This window comes from Cynocephalus volans, chromosome 6 (assembly GCF_027409185.1).
Source record: "Cynocephalus volans isolate mCynVol1 chromosome 6, mCynVol1.pri, whole genome shotgun sequence".
Taxonomy (NCBI): domain Eukaryota; kingdom Metazoa; phylum Chordata; class Mammalia; order Dermoptera; family Cynocephalidae; genus Cynocephalus; species Cynocephalus volans.
In genome coordinates this window covers 15,338,245-15,361,114 of record NC_084465.1, presented here as the reverse complement: position 1 = coordinate 15,361,114, position 22,870 = coordinate 15,338,245, and the positions used below count along the sequence as shown (strand labels likewise).

The window sequence follows — 22,870 nt, the reverse complement described above, 5'->3', positions numbered from 1 at the left end:
AATGACAAAACATAATAAGATAATAAAGCACATCAAAGGGAAAATAAAATCCAGGATGGGACCCTACAGACTTTCACTATCTTCTTTAATTCTGTGTGGGTATAGTACCAAATACCTGCTCTTAGTACTCTACAATAGGGAGATAGTAGGAAATTCAGGGTAATTCCTCACCTTGAACGCTTCCAGCTTGGTTGACATTTTCCTATATTTTCAGATGTGACATTCCAGCCCCTGCCTGCCTTGACATACCGCACCACAGGAGGAATTCTGGACTTTTATGTGTTCTTGGGGCCAACTCCAGAGCTTGTCACTCAGCAGTACACTGAGGTAGGGGAGAATTCAATGGATTATCAAGTTTTTATACAGCACATTCTGTGTGTGAAAACCCACATTCATTAGTATAACTCTCAGGTATTAGCTAAAATTCTTGGTATTACTCATAGACAGAAAGTTTATAGAATAAGGAGAAATAAATACATTCTAATAATCACTAAATTCATAGCCTCTATAAGTATTGCAAGTAGTGGTATAAGTGGTGGTGGTGGTGGTGATTGTGGTGGCAATGGTGGTGGTGGTGATGACGGTGATGGTGGTGGTAGCAGTGGTGATGGTGGTGGTGGTGGTGATGGTCATGGTGATGATGGTGGTGGTGGTGATGGTGATGGTGGTGGTGGTGGCGGTGATGGTAGTCGTGGTGATGGCAATGGTAGTGGTGATAGTGGTGATGGCTGTGGTGATTGTGGTGGTGGCAATGGTGGCGATGGTGGTGATGGTGGTGATGGTGGTGATGATGGTGATGGTGGTGATGGTGGTGGTGATGGTGGTGATGGTGTTGGTCGTGGTGGTGGTGGTGACGGTGATGGTGGTGATTGTTGTGGTTTTGGTGATGATGGTGATGTTGGTGATGGTGATGATGATGATGGTGGTGGTGATGGTGGTGGTGATGGTGGTGGTGATGGTGGTGTTGGTAGTAGTGATGGTGATGGTGGTGGTGATGGTGATGGTGGTGGTGGTGATGGTGGTGGTAGTTGTGGCAGCAGCATCACTTATAGAAACTTACTGTGTGTCACTTATTTATTACTTGTTGTATGTCAGAGCACTTTACATATATTAACTAATTCAACCCTCACAAAAACAGTGAGGCAGATACTACTACACCCAATTCACAGGTGAAGAAACTGAAACCCAAAAAGGCTATTTAACTTTTGCCCAAGATCACACTTATAGCAGGGACTGGAGCCTGGATGCTAACCTAGGCATTTTGCCTCTGGATTCTGTGCTCTTGACCAATAAGCTAGCCCACCTCTAGGAATCAAAGTAAAATGGATAATCCAGAATTCCTAGAAAGGAGCTCAAGTCTGGTATCCTTTCTCTAAGGTATCCCTGTGGCTCTGCATCCCCTCAGTTTGTGTATTTGAATTTGTTGATTGTCTAGCTTGGGGCATGGAAAAATAGTCTTATTACTTCATGTACAACTTCAATTCAGTTTGTTTGTTTGTTTGAAGACTAGTATTTCTGCCTATTTTCTAGGTGATTGGTCGTCCTGTGATGGTACCTTATTGGGCCTTGGGGTTCCAGCTGTGTCGCTATGGATACCAGAATGACACTGTGATTGCCAGCTTATACGATGAGATGGTGGCCCACCAGATCCCTTATGTGCGTTCTCAGTTGTGGTGTACTGGCTCTGGGACCTCATTGCTAGCCCAGGTGTCTCTGTGTCTGGATTTGTGTGTCTGATTTTTGTGGGCCCTATAAAGATATGAAGTGTTTTCTCATACAATATCCCACTGAGCCCACCCCAACACAGTGATGCAGGTGTGGGTCCTTATCCCCATCTTAGAGAGATGGTAGCCCAAAGGAGACACAGTGATTTGCCAAAGGAGGAGGAAAGAGGACTAACTCCAATGCTTTCTGCTATATCATGCTTCTTTGCATTTCTTTCAGATGACTTCAAATCATTTAGTCAAAAAATCCTTGGTTCCATAAGAATAAAAGAGCCCTTTAACAGTAGTTTTGTTTAATTTAAAAAAGTTAACCCAAATTCAGTTCAACCATGTTACTTGCAGATTTGATTTCAGTTCCAACACTTCACTGGTTCTGCAGCACAGTGTTCCATCAGCTTGGAGCTAATCACTGGTTGAATGTAGGGATCCTGGGACTTGTTTCCAGAGGAAACACATATAGGAACCAACTCTACCCTTCACTGAAAACAAGTGGATTCTAATAATCAAAGAATTGATCCTGTGAACCACTTACATATTTAATTTCATTTGACTTACTTTTCTGGTGTTTATAATTGTTCCACTAATGGAAAGTGCATCATGAGATATTTCATTCTTTTAAAAAAATTAATATTTATATTTACTTACTATTTTTTTACAGATAGTTCCCACACCCCCTCCCTCCTCAACACATAACCCAGTTTCTGATTTTATTAACATGTTACATTAGTGTGATATGTTTGTTACAATTATGAACTAATATTGCTATATTGTTATTAACTCGGTTTTACATTAGGGTTCCCTCTTTGTGTTGTACAGTTCTATGGGCTTTGCCAAACGCATAATGTCATGTATTCACCATGGCAGTTTCATACGGAATAGTTCCACTGCCCTAAAAATCCTCTGTGCTATACCTATTCATCTCTCGTCTCTCCTTCCTCTCCTGAAACCCTGGCAAACACTGATTTTTTTCCTCATCACCTCAAGTATTTATCATTTCTTTGTGCTGGGAATATTCAAAGTACTCTGTTCTAGCTAACTGAAACTAAACAATAAATTGTTGTTAATTATAGTCACCCTACAGTGCTGTAGAACACTAGATATTATGATATTATTTCTCCTATGTAGCTGCACTTTTGTATCATTAACCAACCTCTCACTATCCACTCTCCCTTGCCAGCCTCTGGTAACCCCCATTCTGCTCTTTACTTCTATGTGATCAACTTTCTTGGCTTCCACATAGAAGTGAGAACATGCAGTATTTCTCTTTCTGTTTCTGGCTTACTTCACTTACCATAATGTCCTCCAAGCTCATCCATCTTGCTGTGAACGACAGGACTTCATTCCTTTTTTATGGCTGAGTAGTATTCCACTGTGTATATAAGCCACATTTTCTTCATCTGCTCATCTGTTAATGAACACTTAGTTTGATTCTGTATCTTGGCTATTGTGAATAGTGCCTATTCTTACTAAGAAAACTGTGTCTTATTACCCTCAACATTGGATATTCTGAAGCAATCGCAGGTTTTTGTTTTGTTTTGTTTTGTTTTGTTTTGTAGTAGATTTACTGCCCATGTTGCATTGGTACTGGATAGTTAACATTATTTTCTCTGAACATGAACCAGTGATACCAGGGGCAGCCTCTTGGGGGAGGTAACCACAGTCACTCCTTATAACGCTCTGTTTCAAATCACTTTCTCATCTGGTATTTTTATTTATCTTCACAACAGCCCTGCCAGATAGTATTATCATTCTATTTTCTGCTGACTTAGTTGGGTTTTTTTTCCCCCTATTTTATGGCTGAAAATTTGAAAAACTAAGTGAATTTCCCAGGATTCATACTTAACAAATCACCAAGCTGGGATTTAAAAGAGTCAGAAAGAAGCCATCTGAAATTCACCATCGGGTGGTACAGGGCTGTTCTCCTGTGGGACCCGGACTTGCACGACCAGCATCTTCTCAGTTTCCTGTGTCCCCCCAGGATGTGCAGTACTCAGACATCGACTACATGGAGCGGCAGATGGATTTCACTCTTAGCCCCGAGTTTGCTGGACTTCCAGCTCTGATCGATCGCTTGAAGGCCGATGGGATGCGGGTCATCCTCATTCTGGTTAGTCCTTATGTGAATGTCTGGAGTCTGTTTGGGAAAATGAATGGGCTTTGGTGGAGAAAGCCTTCTACTCTACTGTCTTTCCATCTTACAAGCAGAGAGATTGAAGTGCAGTAAGAGAAGTGTATTTCCCAAGATTCACAGGAACTCTACTGATCAGGTGGAAGCTAGAAAATTCCCTCTTGAGGAGTTCATTTTTCTGTGCTTCGTCCTTCTCTGGTTTTGGTTTTCCCACCTGCCTTGTGCTTTGATTTCAGGATCCAGCCATTTCTGGCAATGAGACACAGCCCTATCCTCCCTTCACTCGGGGTCTGGAGGAGGATGTCTTCATCAGATACCCAGATAGTGAAGACATTGTCTGGGGAAAGGTATGATCTAACTGGTGATCCACTAATCCCCAGCTTGGGGGTGGGCCCCACTGCTGGTGTGTTTATGCACGTTGTTTTTTGGCTTCTTCCTTTTGGGTTCTGAGATGAGAAGTTCTCATTTTCTCAATCAATATTTGACGATACAGTTAAGGGCTTTTTTAAAGACATGAATTGCAGAACTCACTTTTCTCTAGATCAGTCATACACGAGAATCAAAGTATTGTCACTCCTAAGACGATGGTTTATAGTTTCTGAGGAAATACCATATAAGGGAAATAAATTGTCTAGTGCACTGCTGTTGAATGTTTTTCTCTCCACAGGTCTGGCCTGATTACCCTGATGTTTTTGTTAACAATTCTCTAGACTGGGACAGTCAAGTGGAGGTAAAGGGCTCTTGGTGGATGTTGGGTGAAGCCAGGATTGCTTGGAAGGGGCAGCCATACCCAAGATATTGGACATGCATATACCATGGACATGGGCATGGCAAGGGAGAGACACTTAGTAAATGTGTTCTCAGTGTCAGTCTATGTGCCAATTAATTTAGTGTAATATTTTACTCCCAGCTGGGACATCAGTATTATTTTCCTTGGGATTTAAGGCTCAGAGAGCTCAAATTACTTGTCCGTGATTTTAGGTGACAGAGTGGTGATTTCAAGTCCAAGGATGTCAGATTCCAAAGGCCTATGAGTTTCCACTTCATGATACCTCCAAGAAGTACTATCTTTTTTCTTAATTAGTATACTCATTACTGTTGGTGGCAATGCCTTGGATATCCCATTTAAAGAGAATTTCCAGCCCTTGACTTTAGTGATTTGGTCATTCCTTGGGTTTCTCAACTTTGCTTTTACCTCTCAATTTCCAGCCTTGTGTTAAAACTTGCTCTCTCCTGGGAACAGTTTCTTGCTTGTAACGGATCCAGGTAAACCATACTTCTGGACCTGAATTTTTCCCAAATTCACTAAGCATTTGTTGCTTGAATGAATGCATGGTTCCTTACTGGTCCAGGAAACCTTCAGCCCCATTCTCTGGCCAAGATATGTGCCCAGTGAACTGATGCAGCCTGCGTGCTTTGTCATCAGTAATACCTACGAGCAGGGTTCTCTGGTTGGGGCAGGGACTGTCCTGGAGAGCACGTACCCTGCCTTACCTGCTTTAGCTCTTCTTCAACAATGACTAGTCTTTCTGGACAGGAATTGTAGCAGGGCACATGTAACCTATGCGACCTCCATAGATGAGTTAGGAACACAAGGAAAAGGCTTATTTCCCAGGGCCAAGGGTTGAGGAAACAAAGAAGCTGGCCTCTGTGTGGTCAGCAAGGTATGTCAAGTTACAGTGTCTAAAAACTCTATCAGGATCAAGTATTAATTGTAAATATCAGTATTGTTCAAACAAAGCATAGCAGTTGTGAATTCAGGTATCAGCCACTCAGAAGCACAGGGGCAAAGACCCCCGTGGTGAGCTTTTTACATGTAATGTAGGGATTCTGTAGTAGTACAGAAGAAAGAATCTGGTCACCAGCAATGTGACTGGTGGGAGTTAAGCCAAATATTTATGCCTTATCCAGATAAGCTGGTTTTCAGGGAAAATGGTAGTCCTAGAGGGGAAGACAGATAACAGACAGAACTGGCATAGTCTGGAGATACAGGGCCCAGGACTGGAACAGCTCTGATAGTGTAGTCATAATAGACAGCCTTGCAAGCCAGTGATGCAGTTGCCTGGAGTTAGTCTCGGACATCCTGGATCCCAGATCCAGTTGGCAACAATAGTACTCTAGATGCAAAGTGAGATATATGCACGATTGGGACCAGGCTGCTTAGCTATTGCACTGGGCTGTGTATCTTTATTTTCTAGCAGTACATGCACTAGAAAAACCAGAAGCCAGCTGGGAAAGGTTTCAAAGACTGATAAGAATGAGTCAGAGTCTGTTTAAGGTTGTTTTCCATTTACTACTGAACAGGTATATCTATTTGTCTGTCTGTCTGTCTATCTCTCTGTCTGTCTGTCTGTCTGTCTATCTGTTTATCCATCTATCTATCTATCTACTATCATCTGATAAGGATTCAATGGAGAGGACCTGGCTTCCTGTTCTCTCTGTCACTTCTGACAGAGGATCACTTGAAGATTAGTGATCCAGGCAGCTGGCATGAACACAGGGACTAGCCAAGCCACAGAATTTCAGGGTTGTGGACCTGACTTTTTAATCTTTATGCTGGTAGAGGGGCCACTTCAGCAATCAAGGGGTTGCCTACTACCTTATGAGTCCACAGCTCATCAGCCATTAGGGGCAGAACTGCCATCTTGAGAGTGTTCAGAAATCAGTGCGTTGCTTATCACCCTGGGGAGCACCAAGTGGCATTTAGTGGGCAGAGACCTGGGATACCCATAACTATAATTGCGGGGTATTCTCCACAAAGAATTCTTTTGCCTCAAATACCAATTGTGCTCCTGATGAGAAGCACTTCATTAAGGGATCTCAAAATCTATTATGCAACTCATAAGAAATTCTAGGTAGACTGAATAATTATAACTCTTTATATTAGTAAGATCCATTTGATGTGACTGGTGGGGATGAGGCTACTGATGTCCAGGTCAGGCCTCGCTGAGGGTAGCATAAAACAAAAAGAGAAACAGCCAAGAAGCCTATGGAAAACAGATTTCTAAGTCCAAAGCTCAGAGATTTAATTCAGTAAGTCTGGAGTGGGGTTCAGGAATTGCATCCTGGGGCCAGATGTCCAGTGGTTGAAGATCAGGGGAGGCGAAGGAAGAAGCAGTGAGACAAAAGTTTAATACAGGAAGGAGTGAGGCAGCACTGGCACCTTGGAAAAGGGTAGAACATTTTCATCACATGGGTAAGGATCATCAGAGCAGCATTTAGTGGGGTTAGTAACTCAGGCTTGGCCAAAGTTCCCACTTGTATCCCACATGGGATACAATTCTGACTCAGATGTGGCTAATATTGACTATGTGTTCCAATCCTCCATCCACTCACCCCATCCATTGTTTCTAACCCTGTCTGAGCTGGAGCTCTCTGTTTTCAGTGAAAAGTTCTCTTCTCCTGGTTCCATGGTTTCTTCCTCCATTTTCTAACAACAAACATCCCTGGCATGCCTCCTGTCAAGATTCTCGGTGATGCAGTTCAGTGCCCTCTCTTTTCTGTGACCAGGCCCATGTATGCTGATCCGTTTCTGCTTTCTTCTTTGTGTTCCTTTGTTGCCTTTTACCTAGATGTATAGGTTCCTACTTGACTTTTGTCTGTTGTGTTTAAGAGCTGGAGTCCTCTAGACCAAGTCCTCTTTCTGTTTTTCTCCCTGCCCTCACAACCAGCATTATTTAGCTCTTCGACTCTAAAAACCAGTGATGAACATAGAAAAGGGTATATACCAAGACACCCAAAGGACCATAACTTTCTGTGACAAGTAGAAAGGAGTATGTGGAAATTTATGGATCTTTGCTGATGCTAAGGGGTGTGAATCCACAGTGAAAAACTGAATATTTATTTTATGTTAGGTTCTAAGCTGAGCATTGTGGGGAATATAAAGATCAATGAAAAGAACAGAAAACAAGGCTCTTGCTCTCAAAACGTTTACAATACAATTAAGAAGTTATATTTTAAAATAAAGACATTGCTTTTATTATTTGAGGGAAGATAAAGAGCAAGGGAGGTTGAAGCGTACTCTTTACGTACTCCCAATTTTCATTACACACAACTGCAGCTTTCATGGGATTCTGAAACCATAGAAAACACAGATGCATGCCAGTCAAATATGGTGAAATGTAATCTTACTCCTCGTCCCCATTTTCCAGTGGGATTGACACGGGAGGATCACTGCTGTTTCTTCCCAATGTCTTACAGTGCATCTGATGTCTGCCCTTCCAAGAGCAGTCCTTGTCTTTGAGGGGTGCTTAGGAGATGGCAGGACAGAGGTGGGGGCTGGACATCCAGCACGAGAGATAGTGAGTTCAGGATGTTAATTGTTACCATCCAAGTTGATACCAAGAAGAAAACAGTCTATGGATGTTTTCCAACTGCTGAGGTGTGTAATTTGCACTAATTTCTCTTCTTTGCACTCAATGTTTTTCTAATAAGCCAAGAACATTATTTAGGCTCTGTTCAGACAATCTATCACCATGTAGTACAAGCCTTTGAATGAGTTAAGTTCTCAGTAAGGGCCCATTGCTGTCTAATATATTTGTTTGAGACAAATGAATTGTATTTAATTTTTATAGCAATACCGAGCTTATGCGGCCTTCCCAGACTTTTTCCGTAATTCAACTGTCACATGGTGGAAGAGGGAGATGGAAGAAATGTACACCAATCCGGAGAATCCAGAGAAGAGCTTGAAGTTTGATGGCATGTGGATTGTAAGTATGTGTGTATATGTGTGTGCATGGACAGGTGCGTGTCGATCTTTTGTGTGTCTAAGCAATTTATCACTGACCTTCAGTCAAGAGGATAATAATCACCCAAGTAAGACTTTGGTCATATCAGACTGTACTTCCTCTGATTGGGAGTGGAGCAACCCTGATAACACTCATACCTCGTACCCGCCTGAAGTTCCCACAATAAAACCTCCGAAGCGATAACCAGGAACTCCTTGGAACTTTGCTTGACTCACACCCTGAGGGAGACTTTTTTTTCTTTAACCCTCAGGTCAGTCATTCTGTAGGATTAATTATCTTTCTAGCCACTTCTCAACAGGATTGAATGAGCCTTCCTGGACTGGTAGAATGATCTACTCACTACTTGCTTGTCTCTGAATTGACAGGATGTAATTTTCTTACTAAGTACTCTACGTCTGTGTTTGTTATTTCTAGGATATGAATGAGCCGGCAAACTTTGTGAATGGGGCGGTTCCTCCAGGCTGCAGGAATGCCTCTCTGAATCATCCTCCCTACATGCCACGTAAGGACCCTTGGCCACCTCTACTGGCAGAGCCATGGCTAGGAAGTTGACCACTGCAAGAGACTAGAGGCCAAGGGTTTGTCCTGACAGCTCAGGGCACGTCCTCACTGGTGCTGTGGCTTATTGGGGGCCGGACACAAAAGCACTTTATCCAGTGTGTGTGTGCAAGTTACTGGACCCATTGGGCGAATTTCTCAAATTTGTCCAGAAAGCACTTCACAGTGGTAATGTCTCCAAAGGATTCTCACAGCTAGATTTCCCAGTTCTTCAGGCTCGTGTTAATTCCTCTGCAGGAATTTGTTGGATCACCAATGGGTGGAAAGTAGCAACTTCCCATTATCATGGAGTTGATGAACTTTGGAGTTATACTTGTGTTCATATCTCGGCTCCAGAAATTATTATCTCTGTGAGTTGTGTGCCCTTCCACAGATTACTTGATGTTTCCAAATTTCAGTTTTCTAAACGGTAAAAGGCAGATAATGATATCTTCTTCATAGAATTATAAGAATCACATGAAACAATTTGCACATTAAAAGCCTAGATATGAGCGTGTCATGTACTAAGTGTTCAAAAACTGGGCGTTCTTTCTCTGGCCTCTGCTTTCTACAACAAACTTGATGTTGAAGATACCTGCAGGCACCATTGCGGCTCAGAGTCGAGCATATTCCCATGCCCCTGGGAAGGAGGAAAGGGGTCCATGCAGGGCTCAAGTCGGTCTTAAGATTCAGAGTCCAATCCCTTGAAGAGAGGTCAAGAGCAAACAGGATCAGGGCTGGTTTTCATGTTGCTAGATCTTTCTTCTCAGATCTGGAGTCCAGAAGCGATGGCCTGAGCAGCAAGACCCTGTGCATGGAGAGCCAGCAGATCCTGCCGGATGGCACCCCGGTGCGGCACTATGATGTGCACAGCCTGTACGGGTGGTCCCAGACCAGACCCACATACGAGTGAGTTGCTGCCTCCCTTCTGCAGTTGGCATGACCTGCAGGGACAGCCAGTGACTGACAGCTGCCCTGCTCTCCCTTTCCTTCCCTGTTCTAAGGACTAAGAATATTTTAATTTGTACAACTATGTAGCAATTCTTACTTATGAAAAAAACACTCACTGGAGTCAGGCCCTGTGATCTTAATCAAGAGGACAGATTTAAATAAGGAGTGGTCCCGCCAGTGAGAGACTAATAGTCCAAGCAGGGAGACACACGTGAAGACACCAGTAATTATTAGCCAGTGCAGCTGGTGCTATGACAGCTTTAGTTACAAGAGGAAAAGGGAACAGGACTGCGCATCTCTCTCCTTTATTTTAGAAGCGAATCATCTCTACTGGGATTTTTTTTTTTTTTTTTTGGCAGGGGATGGGGGTTGTTCTTGTTGGATAGTCAGCAGATGTTCTACTGAATTCGCACAGTCCCATTTTGTAAACTCAGTGAATACTGTGAATTAGCCTAAGCAAAATCTTACAAAGAAATTCACCCTCTTCCTCCCGAAATATAGAATACCAAGTATTGGGTAAATCAATAGCAAGATTTAGTGATGACTTACTTTTGGGGGCAATCCAGTGAGTTTAGTACACGGCAAAGTTCTTTGTAAAACACTGTGAAAAGGCATGGCCATTATTATCTCCATCGTCTGGGATCAGTCAAGGGGGCCTCATTATAGCTCAGATTTCCATGTCCCCTCTAATCATGCAGCAAAGATTCTGCCACCATGCCCTGGGCCCCGGTGCTCTGGAGGAAACGCTCTATGGCATTTCCTCAACTCATCTCCTCGTTCCCCTCCAACCAGAGCTGTGCAGGAAGTGACAGGACAGCGAGGAATCATCATCAGTCGCTCCACATTCCCCTCTTCTGGCCGCTGGGCAGGACACTGGCTGGGAGACAACACAGCTGCATGGGACCAGCTGAAGAAATCCATCATTGGTGTGTGGGCTTTTTTGCAGCGGCCTCTGCTGGGGGGAAGGAGTCAGGGTCCCTGGTGAAGGAGGGAGGTGGAGGCAGGGTGTAGGCAGTCGTCTGACACAGCTGTGGTCTTCCTTGCAGGCATGATGGAGTTCAGCCTCTTTGGCATATCCTATGTAAGTGACCTATGGGTCCCTCTTAATCATCAAGAAGATGGCAGTATCTTTTGAAAGTCATCAACAGACTCATTTTCTTCCCTCTTGTCTCAGACAGGAGCAGATATCTGTGGCTTCTTTCAAGATGCTGAATATGAGATGTGTGCTCGCTGGATGCAGCTGGGGGCATTTTACCCCTTCTCGAGGAACCACAACGGCGAGGGGAACAAGGTAGGATGTCGCCCCTACCACAGGTGTTTTGTGCCACTCGAAATGCAGCCTCCATCTGTGAGCTGCAGTTAAGGCAGTCTGCATTTTCTGGGAACATCTTCGAAATCATTCAACCCTTCTGTCTCGATGAACCTATTCCTCAGTATAGATTATTCTTTTTGTTTAGGCAGAATCATATCAAACATACCCCAAAAATATTGTCTCATGGGGAAAAATTTTCAGCTGTCCTGGGAGAGCTTCAGTAACCTTTTCCAGTCAATTAGGAATATTCTCTGAAAGGCTGGCTGGTTAGCTCACACGGTTCAAGTGTGGTGAGGGTAACACCAAGGGCAAGGGTTCAGATGTCCTTACCGGCCAGCCACCAAAAAACAAAAAAAACAAACAAAAAAAGAGAATATTCTCTGAGTCCAATCTATAATTATCTTTAGCTTAGCTATGTGTGATCTTCATTTGGAGTAAGGTTTCAGTGACTTCCTTAAGTCCCCTAGATCCCCTAAGGTGAGCTCTGAAGACTCCTCTTTTTCTCTTTTAGAGACAAGACCCTGTATCCTGGAATGATACCTTTGTTAATATTTCCAAAAGTGTCCTGCAAACCAGATACACCCTGTTGCCGTATCTCTACGCCTTGATGCACAGGGCCCACACGGAGGGCATCACCGTTGTGCGGCCTCTTCTCCATGAGTGAGTGGCTAGCGGGATCCTGATGACTGATGGATATTTCCTTCTACAGGTGGCAGTTGATTCCAACATAAAGACATGCTTGCTCTTTGTCATAAGCTCCACAGCACAGATGATATTGTATTATTCCTTTTAGCAACAGTGTTATACATGCCATAGGTCATTGAGGAAGGGCTGTTTATGGAATGAAAAAAAAATTTGAAAAGATACGACATAGCACAGAATCATTTCTTTCTAATTCGACGGTGCAAAAGCCTGCCTATGTTTTGTAATGTTTGGTTATGTGGACCCAGACCAAAATGAGCTCAGGTCACAAAGGAAGGTATTCCAGGGGGAGATTGAGGGATGTGGGCTGTTCTTGCATTTAAAATTTGCCACAGTTAAGAAATGTAGAACTATCTTGTAGGAGAGAACGTATCTAAATCCAACCATTTCTGAAGTGTAAAGAGCATCACATGTAGAAAGTGGGGGCTGTCTGTTCCTGACTGAGCTAGATGTAGGCAAAGAGTAAAGGATGGCATAGGATGCAACTGGATTTCTGACTTGGATATGAATTTGGGGAGTTTCTTCAGAGCCTTAGGCTGGGGCCCTGTTGGGGCTCTGATTGTGGCACCTTCATTTCCTTTTCCAGGTTTGTGTCAGACCAGGTGACCTGGGACATAGACGATCAGTTCCTGCTGGGCCCAGCCTTCCTGGTCAGCCCTGTCCTGGAGCCCGTGAGTGTGGAGGCCTCTGATGGGGGAGGATCCCAGCTGTGAGGCTGGTGTACAGGGCGAGGAGAAGAGGCCGGTCTGGGCGAGTCCTGAGATGTGGCTTTTTATTCCACTTCTGTCTCTTTCTGTCCTTCTGAGCTGATGTCTTTCACTTGGGTATTCTGGGCCTCAGACCCCTCATATTTAAAATCAGCCTAACAATTCTGGTTCATAGGACAATCAAGGAAAAAAACCAAACAACCTTATCATATATTTGAAGATACAATTATTTCCCCATTAACTAAAATGAGGAGTACAGAGTCAGGTGGAAGCAGCAGTGTAAAGAATTTACAACAATCCTTTACCACCATTAAAACAAAACTTTGCAGGAGAATTACTTGCAGCACTGTATGGATCTTGTTGCTCTGGCTAGCCCTTCCCTTGCTCTATAAGAGGTTGGCCAGGCAGCAAAAGCCATTTCTTTACTTCCTCTGTGGATGATTAGGCTTCTGATTAAAATATCAGCTAATTGCACCATCCCCAAATCTTACTGTATTTACAAAGTTTTCTTCTATCCCAGACCCAACCTTGATTGCTTGTCTCTTTAGAGAGGATATGGGGTAACTCTATAAGCAAATCAGATTTTTTTTCCAAAGTCCTGGATCTCAAAGGGCTTTATGGAAACCACTTGGCATGGGTGGGCAAATCTCCCCTGTTTGAAAAGGGGGAAGGGAAGGAAGGCTTCTCCAGCATGGATGTCCTCTGAGAGGAGTGGGTCCAAGGCTATGGCTATTGCTTTAACCCCTTTCCTGTGCACTTTGGCTGCTCTGCTCTTGGTGACAGTGCCCAACACTACCCCTCATTTGTGTTTACTTTCAGAATGCTGAAACCGTCACTGCTTATTTCCCTAATGCCCGCTGGTATGACTACTACACGGTAAGTTTTTCTGAATGTTTATACAGCCTGGGAAATGGTATGGTGCAGGACTTCAGATCTGACAGACTTCAGCTCACCTGCTGGCTCCGTAATCTACTCAGTGCGTGGTCGTGGACAAGTCACTTTAAACCTTGTAGCCTCAGTTTTCTCATCTCCAAAAAGGGTCAGACCACTTCCCTGACAGAATTACTGTGTAATAACACATAAAGCCTCTCACTGAATGCCTGGCTTTTCCTGGGTGTTCCTTATGTATCAGTTTTCATCTTTCCTGATAAACCGCCACTATTCACAGTGGTGTGCAAAGGCAGACACTAGTAAACACTTGAGATCGTGCTGTAAACTAGAGTGTTTGTTTCTATCCTTTCCTTTCTGGAAGTTTATAAGTATAGAGGCCTTTAACTCTGTTTTTTTTTTATTAAATGTGTCCTTCTGTAGCATAGATTCTCAAAGAAGAGTTGCTACATAAAATTACTTAAGGTAAGCAAGGCGATTAGGCAGTGAGTGTATAAAATGCACACAAAGGTATGGGCCCAACCCTGGTGAGTCTAAGCAGTGCCAATGCATTTAGAAATGAGGGACTGAGGAAGAGCTCGCTGTCATGTAGTTTCTGGGCTAGTGGGAACCACAGAGACTCAGCTGGGAAAACAGGGTCTTCCAGAGCAGCTTCAGGGTGGTATTCTCTTGCAGGGACATAGACTAATCAGAGTTTGATTCTTGGGAACAATCAAAGGTTGGGGGGTGTCTCCTCATCCTCTAACCAGATCTCATCTTCTGACTTTTGGAGAACAAAGCAGAGGACGGGAAATACAGCAGAGGGACAGTGGCAGGAAGACGAGAAGCAGAGTAGTGCCAGCCCCTTTGGTCCTGGGGCACTGCGATGGGGTTAGATGGAAACTGGGCAAGGACAGTGGAAGCTTTGTTCCTACCTTTTTTCTGTCCTAGGGAGCCTGAGTACCCCCAACTCCCCTTTTTTGTTGCAAGGCTGGATCCATCCTTAGGGTGGTAACACATGAAGACTCTGCTACATGCTTTGCAGCCAGGACTTCCCTGGGAGGGAGCAGCAGCTTTCTTTAAGTGAGCCCAGCCTTTGTCCTGAGCTTGCATGTTGATGTCCCACTCACTAACAATCATTATCTAGTATGTTGAGGCCCCCTGGAGCAGAGCCTGGACTAGGGTGAAGTGAGTGAGGTGCCCAAGGCACACATTAAGGAGGCTCCCCATTTTAAGCCTGACCCTGCATTTGCCTGACCTTGAGAGTGTGGGCCTCCTTCAACTTTGCACCCTTGGGGGCACCTCACTGTCCCACTCTGCCCCACCTGGCCCAGGTGCAAACCACCTTGCTGAGAGCTCTCTGTGTCACAACATCGGAAAAGTTTCCTGGTGGAGTTCGTCATGCGATCCGGAGCTAATGCTTTCTTGTCATAAACACTAACAGATGTATGTAAATAATTATATAAACCACGTGAAAGGAAGTGAAGTGTAAGTGAGGGCTAACAAAGAAAAGTTCTCTGACATGGCTAATTTTATACCTGGCTTTTAAACAGAAGATAATTTTAGTTGAGGAAGAAAAGATAAACGAAGTCATGTGGGAAGCCAAAAGTTGATGGCCATTCGACAAGCCATTTAGAAAATATTTAGTTAAAATGAAGATTCTGCAGTTGGGAATAATGAAGTAGTGTCTCCTCTGTTAGTCTTCACAAGTTTTGGATGCCTGTTCTTTGTTTTGGAGCACGGGTTGGCAAACTATGGCCCACAGCCAAATCTGGCTGTCACCATTTTTTGTAAATAAAGGCTCATTGGAACACAGCCATAGACATCTCTTTACTTACTGTCACCAGTAACTGCTCCTTACCTCTGACATAGCAGTTCTCAAATGGGGGGATTCTGCCTACTAGGGGACATTTAACAATGTGTGGAGACACTTTCGTTATCACAGCAGGGTGGTGGTGAAGGGAGATGCTACCGGCATCTAGTAGGTGGACACTGAGGTTGCTGCTAAATATCAAAAAAGCACACAACAGCTTCACAATGAAGAATTATCTGGCCCAAAATGTCAGTAGCAAGGAGACTGAGAGACCTGCCCTAGTTTGAGAAAATGTGGAAGGATAGTCCCTTAGGAACTGAGGTTTATAACTCAGGTGGGAAAGCACCTCTCTCTGTTCACATGAGGCAAGGTAAAGATGTCAAACGTAAAGGCAGATGTGTTAAGCCAGAGATAAGCGTTTGCAAACTAAGTCAGCTCATTTTGATCTTTACTGTGAAGAAGGCATCAAAGGTGTTAATTACATCTATGGGGGTGGGGCTGGGGTGGGACAGTGAGGGGAGATGGAGACAGCGGGCTTTTGGTGGAAAAGAAAGTCGAGAGATGCCATTGTGGGGAGTGCACAAGGAGCCAAGAAAAAGCGAGGGAAAGGGTTGTTGAACCTCCTCTAGCAGTGCTTGGTGACACAGAAATAGGCTGTGAAGTGAGAGTGGGCCATGATCCATGCTAGAACCTCATGTTGTATGTACTGTAGAAACCCCAAAGGCATGGGACCTTAGCAAGTTGTTGCAGCAGCAGTGGAAGATTTCACACAGCACCTGGGTGACTGTGCAAAGGGCAGTAGCAGGTGTGTGCTCAAGGGTGATGACCAGGCAGCAAGTTCAGAGGGTGGACAAGATGTCTGGCAAAGTGCAGTATTCAGGGAGGTGTGTGTTCTCTTCTGTATCTCTTACCTTCTTCTGGCCCACAGGGTGTGGATGTTAATGCAAGGAAACAGTGGAAGAACTTGCCAGCCCCTCTAGACCACATTAATCTTCATGTCCGTGGAGGCTACATCCTGCCCTGGCAAGAGCCTGCACTGAACACTCACTTAAGGTGAATGAAGGGACTAGTGTTTTCCTTTACATACCAGTTAGCTCGCCCCTTTGTAATGAAGCCCACCAGCACATGAGCATCACTCTCGAGCCCAAAAGCAATTTCACTAAGTAACACTCATTTTCGTCTGCTTGCTTATTTGAATTTTAACCTTTTTTTCAAACTCTGCACTCTGTGAACAATTATTAACAATTATTTTCTATCTAAATGAGTGAGATGATAGGTCTAAGACGTGACGTTGGAAATGGAAATCAACATAGGAGCAACCGTGATCCATGATAGTTTTGAAACACTAACTGCATTGTAAATAACTCTTTCCTAAGAAAACTACTGCTGAAGAATTGTTTAAGTCATATTACAACTGATACCTACGCTGAGATCTTTCATATAAAAGATCTTAAAATTCTAGACCTAAGTCTATGTAATAATTAATAATAATTAACATCAAGGGAATGCTTGTTCTGTGATATTATAGAGATTTCTATGTTGAGATGATCTATTTTTCTTTAACAAAAGGAAAAAAATTAACTCTGTGAGGTAGGGACTGTTATTGTCCCCACTTCACAGATGAGCAAAGAGAGGCTTCAAGAGGCTGAGTGATCTACTCGGAGTCACACAGCAAGTAAGGAGGTGAATAGGGACTAAAATCCATGTCTGTCTTGTACCAATCCTAAAATTCTTAGACCCCTACTCATTTGATTCCAAAGATGCAGTTAGGAACTGAAGAATTTAGGACATTTGTAAGCAGAGCTCACTGTACATGTTTTTGAAATTAGATAATGAAAGAAGAAAGATTACAGCATCAGGGTTTTCCTCACACAGGGGAAAGGAGGAACCCAGTTTTCTTGTACTTTCTTTAAAAGCCTTAAGGGAAAATTCCCCTTGGATTCACTCACTCACTCATTCATTCATTCATGACATGAAGTCAGAACTAGATGGTGATAGAAGTAGAACTAGCTCACGAGTCTCTTGATCGCAGTGTCCGGTTTCTATCCCCAGTACCCAGTTTTATTTCTTTTGCTCCTTTATATTTTTATGAAAACTCTTGATTGTGGCTGTGACTTTGTTTTTAGCTAATGCCTCTCTCCCACCTCACTGCAGTCGCCAGAAATTCATGGGCTTCAAGGTTGCCTTGGACGATGAGGGATCTGCTGAGGGCTGGCTCTTCTGGGATGACGGAGAAAGCATTGGTGAGGAGGGTTCCCTGGGATGCATGTCAACACCATTGACTAAGTTCCTGGATCTCTTACAGGCCTGCTTCTTCCTTTCCAATATTAAAACAATTGTGCATTTTTAAATATAGTCACTTGTTACTTTAAGTGTAGGACCTATATTGTACATGATCCTTATGCCTCATATAAATGAAGCTTAGGTTGAATCTCTCTCCATTCCTCAACGGTCCCAATCCACTGTGGAAGGCAGCAGTGTGAGAGCCATAAGAAAAATTTCATATGAAAGTTTCATATAAAAGTTTCATAAAGCTGAGATAACTTTCATATGATTTATGGTCAAGGACACAACCCCTAATTACATGGTTTATTGTCGCAATAAGAGGAGCAATGCCTCTATCAGTGGCGCTGGATATTTGAGGAATTTTCCTTTAGGAGTTTTCAGGAATTGGTCAACTCTCAGGAGGAGGGCTGAAGTCTCATCAGCTATTTCCACATCATTGTTGTCCGATAGAACTTTCTGCAATGATGGAGATATTCTTTATCTTCTGCTGTTGAATATGGTGGTTATTAGGTATATGTGGCTATTGAGTACTTGAAATTTGACCAGTGCATCTGAGAAAGTGAATTTTTAATTTTATTTAATTTTAATTAAGTTAAATGTAAACAGTTACATTTTGCTAGTGGCTACTATCTAGGACAGCTACTGTCTTAGACAGTTCTAGAGGATAGACAATGGCTCCTGACTGAATGGCAAGTACGTTAGTGAGAAGTCACGAGGGTAGCGCATGGAAAGAGAATACCTGAAACAAGTCCCCTGATTAGTCACCTTTCACGGGATATGCTGAACTTCATACATTAAGGTTAAAGGACAAAGAAGTCTTTGCCTGGTTTACTTTGTTCTCTGGAGATAACATTTTAAAAGTTGCCTAATTCCTCTCAAAATACCTCTCAAGATAAACCCACCAAGATACCAGTCTTGGTGCCTGTGTATGTGTGTGTGTACGTATGTATGTGCACATATGTGCACATCTAGCAAAAGGAATCTGGAAATTCTGAGATGACTAGGAAGATGTTGGGAATGGTGGACCACAGCAAGAGAAGCAGCCTAAGAGTGGTGCTAGGAAACTGCTGTATGAGTGACTGTCAGCCAGGTGCATCTATAACCACTCATTTCAAACATTTTGCATAAACTGGAGTGGGTTGCAGAGCCTGATTAGTTTTACAAAGGGGACTTAAATTACAAAATGGAACTCTGTAAAGAAGAAAAATAAAATAAACCAAACAAAAATAACTCCCACTCTCTCAACCAAGACAAGCACTCAATTAGAATTCTATAGCATAGGCCTGGGTCACATTTTATCTGTCGTTTGTTTGCAGATACCTATGAAAAAGGACTCTACTACTTCGCCACCTTTTCTGCCAGCCAGGTGAGTGTGAGAATAGACTTCTCCTGTCTTAGTAGAATGCTGTATATTGTAGGAGTAGAAAACACTACCTAGAATTCTTTCGGCAATCATCTTGCTAATTCACATCCTTCCCTTTCTCCAGACTTCAGGTGGAGATTTACTATGCTCCCGGGAAATTTTCTGTGATTAAACCTATCACATCTCATCAGTAACTTATTTCAGCTTACTATTTCACAGATGGACAGACTGTTTCTATGTTATTTTGCCCTTGTTTCTATGTTGCTTGGAATTGTCTGCAGATTTTGTGAATTCCCCACTGTAGAATATAAGTTTCTCTGTAGTTGAGACTCTGTCTCCTGTAGAGTTCAGAGAAATGCTAGAAACCCTGCAAGTGCTTGTCAGTGCAAATGAATGGTAGTTGGAGCAGGAGACAGAGTGCTGAAATCATGGTCTTTGCTACCCAAGGACACAAGATGATGACTCCAAAGTTCTCTTACTTCATGATCTACATTTGTACCTAAAAAGAGGTTGGGAAGAATTTGAACTAATTTTGCTGTTTTATCTCCAACTTGACAGAATACAATGCAGAGTAATATAATTTTCAACAATTACATCAATGATATAAACCCTTTGAAACTGGGCTACATTGACATCTGGGGAGTGGACAGTGTCCCCAGTACTAGTGTCAGCATCTCTGTGAGTAGCACGGTCATGACGCTGACTTCCAACTATGACTCTACAACACAGGTTTGTGACCAATGGAAAGTCCAAATGGTATTTCCCACCCTGATGTGCCCAGTGCAATGCCTGACTGTTTCCCTTCAAATGACACTCTTTTCCTGCAAAGCCCTTCAGGAATCCCTGTTTTCAGACTGTCAGCAGTAGATAGTATGAAGATGAAGGGAAAATTCATGCTTTATTTTCCTTTGGAATCGAAGGTCTGGATCCTTACTTATCGATTTTGTCCTCTTGTCTTCAAACCTATGTGAAACATTGTCTTTACTTGTTCACCTCTGCCTCAGAGATTAACTTCCTAAACAGCTGGAGCTTCCATTTTTCATCGGATATAAGACAACATCCGTTAAGTGTTGCTCCATTATTTCATGCGCCTTTCATGAAGGAAGAAAAAAGGCTGATAAAACTATGATCCAACATTTTCCTATTACTCAAATTTTTTATTTTAAACTAGTAGAAAGCTTCTGAAACTTAGATGTTTAATCTAAATATTTTAATATTTGAATTGTCAATACAGATGAAAATGTTGGGTGGAGACACATTAATGATTCGGTATCAAAGTAATTTAGAAGAAGTAGACCCTGAATGCGAAGAAGGGTTAGAATTACTAGAACCTTAACCTTACATTTGTATTACATATTTTATTTTATTATTTAAATGTGCATTAAAACTTTTTATCATTTTATTATTTAAATATTTTATTCTTTTATTTATTTTTATTTAAAAGAAAAGTGTCTGACACAAATTGGTTAAGATATTTCCTCCACACTACCAAGGGTGATGGTGATTCAGCCTTTCAAAAAAATTCTTCCACTATTGTCTGTGAGATTTTCTCCTAAGCCACTAACGGGCTTTATACAAGTTTCATCCTAGCATTTTCTTGATTTTACTACATGTTCTTTCCTAAAATAATCCTTAAATGGTGAATCTATTCACTTGCAGTCTATTCATTCTTAATAACCATAATAGCAGTGAAGTTACACATGCACAGACAATAGCAATTATGTTATAAGTGCTGCTTGGCTCACAATAATCCTAAGGCTGTTGTTTACAAGATGCATTCTGATTTCATACATACTAAATACGTGGAAAAATCTGCACCTTAGGATTCATGCAGTACAGTGGTCCCCACACCTATTATGCTGATGGCAAATGGTACCTTTTCTTCCTTGTGTGCTTCTTGCTTTTTCCTAAACTATTTTTCTTTCATAATCCTTCCTGATTACTAAAGCCACCCTACCAAAAAAAAAAAAAAAAAAAAAAAAAAAAAGAAACAAAATTTAAAAAAGAAATACAGAACTAAAGGTAAACTTTTGTTTCAGGCTTGAAAAGTTTTCGTTTAGTTCTGTATTTTTTTTTTTTTATTTGTTTCCTCATGCTTGTGGTTTTCTTGTCAACCAACTTCCCCACCTCTCCCAAGAGCTTATGAAAGACTGCCTAGTTCTGTCATTGACCAGTTCATGGACTGGTACACAAGTAAATGCCTGCACACACAGCAAAACCTTGTGGAAAGTAATATTGGACTCTTTCTGGGTGAACATCAGGGTGCTGTGAGGAAATGGGAGAAGGGGAAAACAGAAAGAGGGCTTCAAGGAAAATCCACACTTCAGAAGAACGGGAAAGAGGGCATTCTCTCTAATTTGCCCATACAGTTGTTTTTCTGAAGTGGTTGCGTATTGCATTCTCCAATCATCCCATCTCTATCACTGAACAGTCTTTGTACTCTAAGGATTTAGGAAACACCCTCCTCATCTGAAAATTTGAGGGCAGTCTGGCAAGCAGGCAACAAATTGTGCAAGTGTTAGGAGGTTATATGTTTTGTTGAACTTGTATCTGCAGGAAATTTCGAACACCAGATACCCAATACTTTTCCTTTGATTCCCAACAGGTGTTAAGCATTGATGTGACTGACAAAGACATCAGCCTACATAATTTCATTTCTTTGACATGGGGAAGCACTCTGTGAAGTTTTAGAGCAAGATCCTTACTACGAATGACTTTGAAGCTACTTATACTTCATGCTCATTAAATTTTTGTGTGTTGCTAATTGGCTCATACCCATTATGTGTAAAATATTTTCTTAATTGTATTATATGTTTTGTCTGTGAATCCTAAAGGTGAAATCTTAGCCCTGTGGGACAGGCAGTAGGGATGTGTGAAAAATCTATGAGTTACCTTAATGTCTCTGTGATTAGTATGGTATCAATGGTTCCTCATATAACATGTCATGAAGACGTGTGTGTGTGTGTGTGTGTGTGTGTGTGTGTAATCATGGAATGGACCCCACTCTCTTGCAAAATACACAAGAAAAAGCTTGCCATGACTGTTCCAGGTTTTGAAGCTAAACAACACCTCATGAAACTATCCAGAAAGAACACCTGTTAGTTGGTTGTAGGGACAATATACGGAGAGCATGACATAAGGGGAAGAAAAGGCAGACACAAGGAAAGGAAAGATTTTCTTTAACAGGAAAGATTGAAGGAAACAGAAGATGAGGATAAAAGTGATCATAACTATAGTCTGGGAAGGGTAAGGGAGAGGAGAGGACAGGAAGAGGCTGATTAATGGATACAAAAGAATAAGAAGAGGAAAAATTCCTAGTGTTCTATAGCACTGTGGGGTGACTTTAGTTAACAATAATTTATTCCATATTTTCAAATAGCTAGAAAGAGGATTTTGAGAGGATTTTGCCCAACACAAATAAATGATAAACGCTTCAAGTCAGGAATATGATAATTACCCTGATTTGATCATTACATGTTGTGTATAGGTATCAGAATACTACACTATCTCCCATAATTATTTTGTGTTAGATAAAAATAAATAAATAAATTCACAAACCTCCAAAAAAAGCAAGTGATCAAGTAAGGACATAATGGAAAATTGTCAGAAATAGTAGCCTCATGGGGAGGAAAAAGGAGTCTACTCACTTGGAAGAGAGAAGAGGGGCTGGAGGAAATCCTTAGCAGATGGAAATAGGGGTGAGGATGAGCTTTTAAGCAGGCAAAACTGAAG

At 42.3% G+C, this 22,870-nt stretch overlaps 1 protein-coding gene across 1 annotated transcript in view; it reads left to right on the top strand.

Annotated features, from left to right (window-relative positions):
- MGAM (maltase-glucoamylase) overlaps positions 1-21,821 on the top strand; it is a 62,103-nt gene extending 40,282 nt beyond the window's left edge. Inside the window, exons 29-47 of the mRNA XM_063098774.1 lie at positions 215-327; positions 1,531-1,656; positions 3,703-3,831; positions 4,089-4,199; positions 4,520-4,582; positions 8,427-8,561; positions 9,015-9,102; positions 9,908-10,046; positions 10,881-11,014; positions 11,135-11,169; positions 11,263-11,379; positions 11,912-12,060; positions 12,689-12,773; positions 13,629-13,685; positions 16,418-16,542; positions 17,644-17,732; positions 19,092-19,141; positions 19,697-19,867; positions 21,744-21,821. Coding sequence (XP_062954844.1) covers positions 215-327; positions 1,531-1,656; positions 3,703-3,831; positions 4,089-4,199; positions 4,520-4,582; positions 8,427-8,561; positions 9,015-9,102; positions 9,908-10,046; positions 10,881-11,014; positions 11,135-11,169; positions 11,263-11,379; positions 11,912-12,060; positions 12,689-12,773; positions 13,629-13,685; positions 16,418-16,542; positions 17,644-17,732; positions 19,092-19,141; positions 19,697-19,867; positions 21,744-21,821 — 1,994 coding nt within the window. The remainder of the gene's footprint in view (positions 1-214; positions 328-1,530; positions 1,657-3,702; positions 3,832-4,088; positions 4,200-4,519; positions 4,583-8,426; positions 8,562-9,014; positions 9,103-9,907; positions 10,047-10,880; positions 11,015-11,134; positions 11,170-11,262; positions 11,380-11,911; positions 12,061-12,688; positions 12,774-13,628; positions 13,686-16,417; positions 16,543-17,643; positions 17,733-19,091; positions 19,142-19,696; positions 19,868-21,743) is intronic.
- The last annotated feature ends 1,049 nt before the right edge of the window (positions 21,822-22,870 follow it).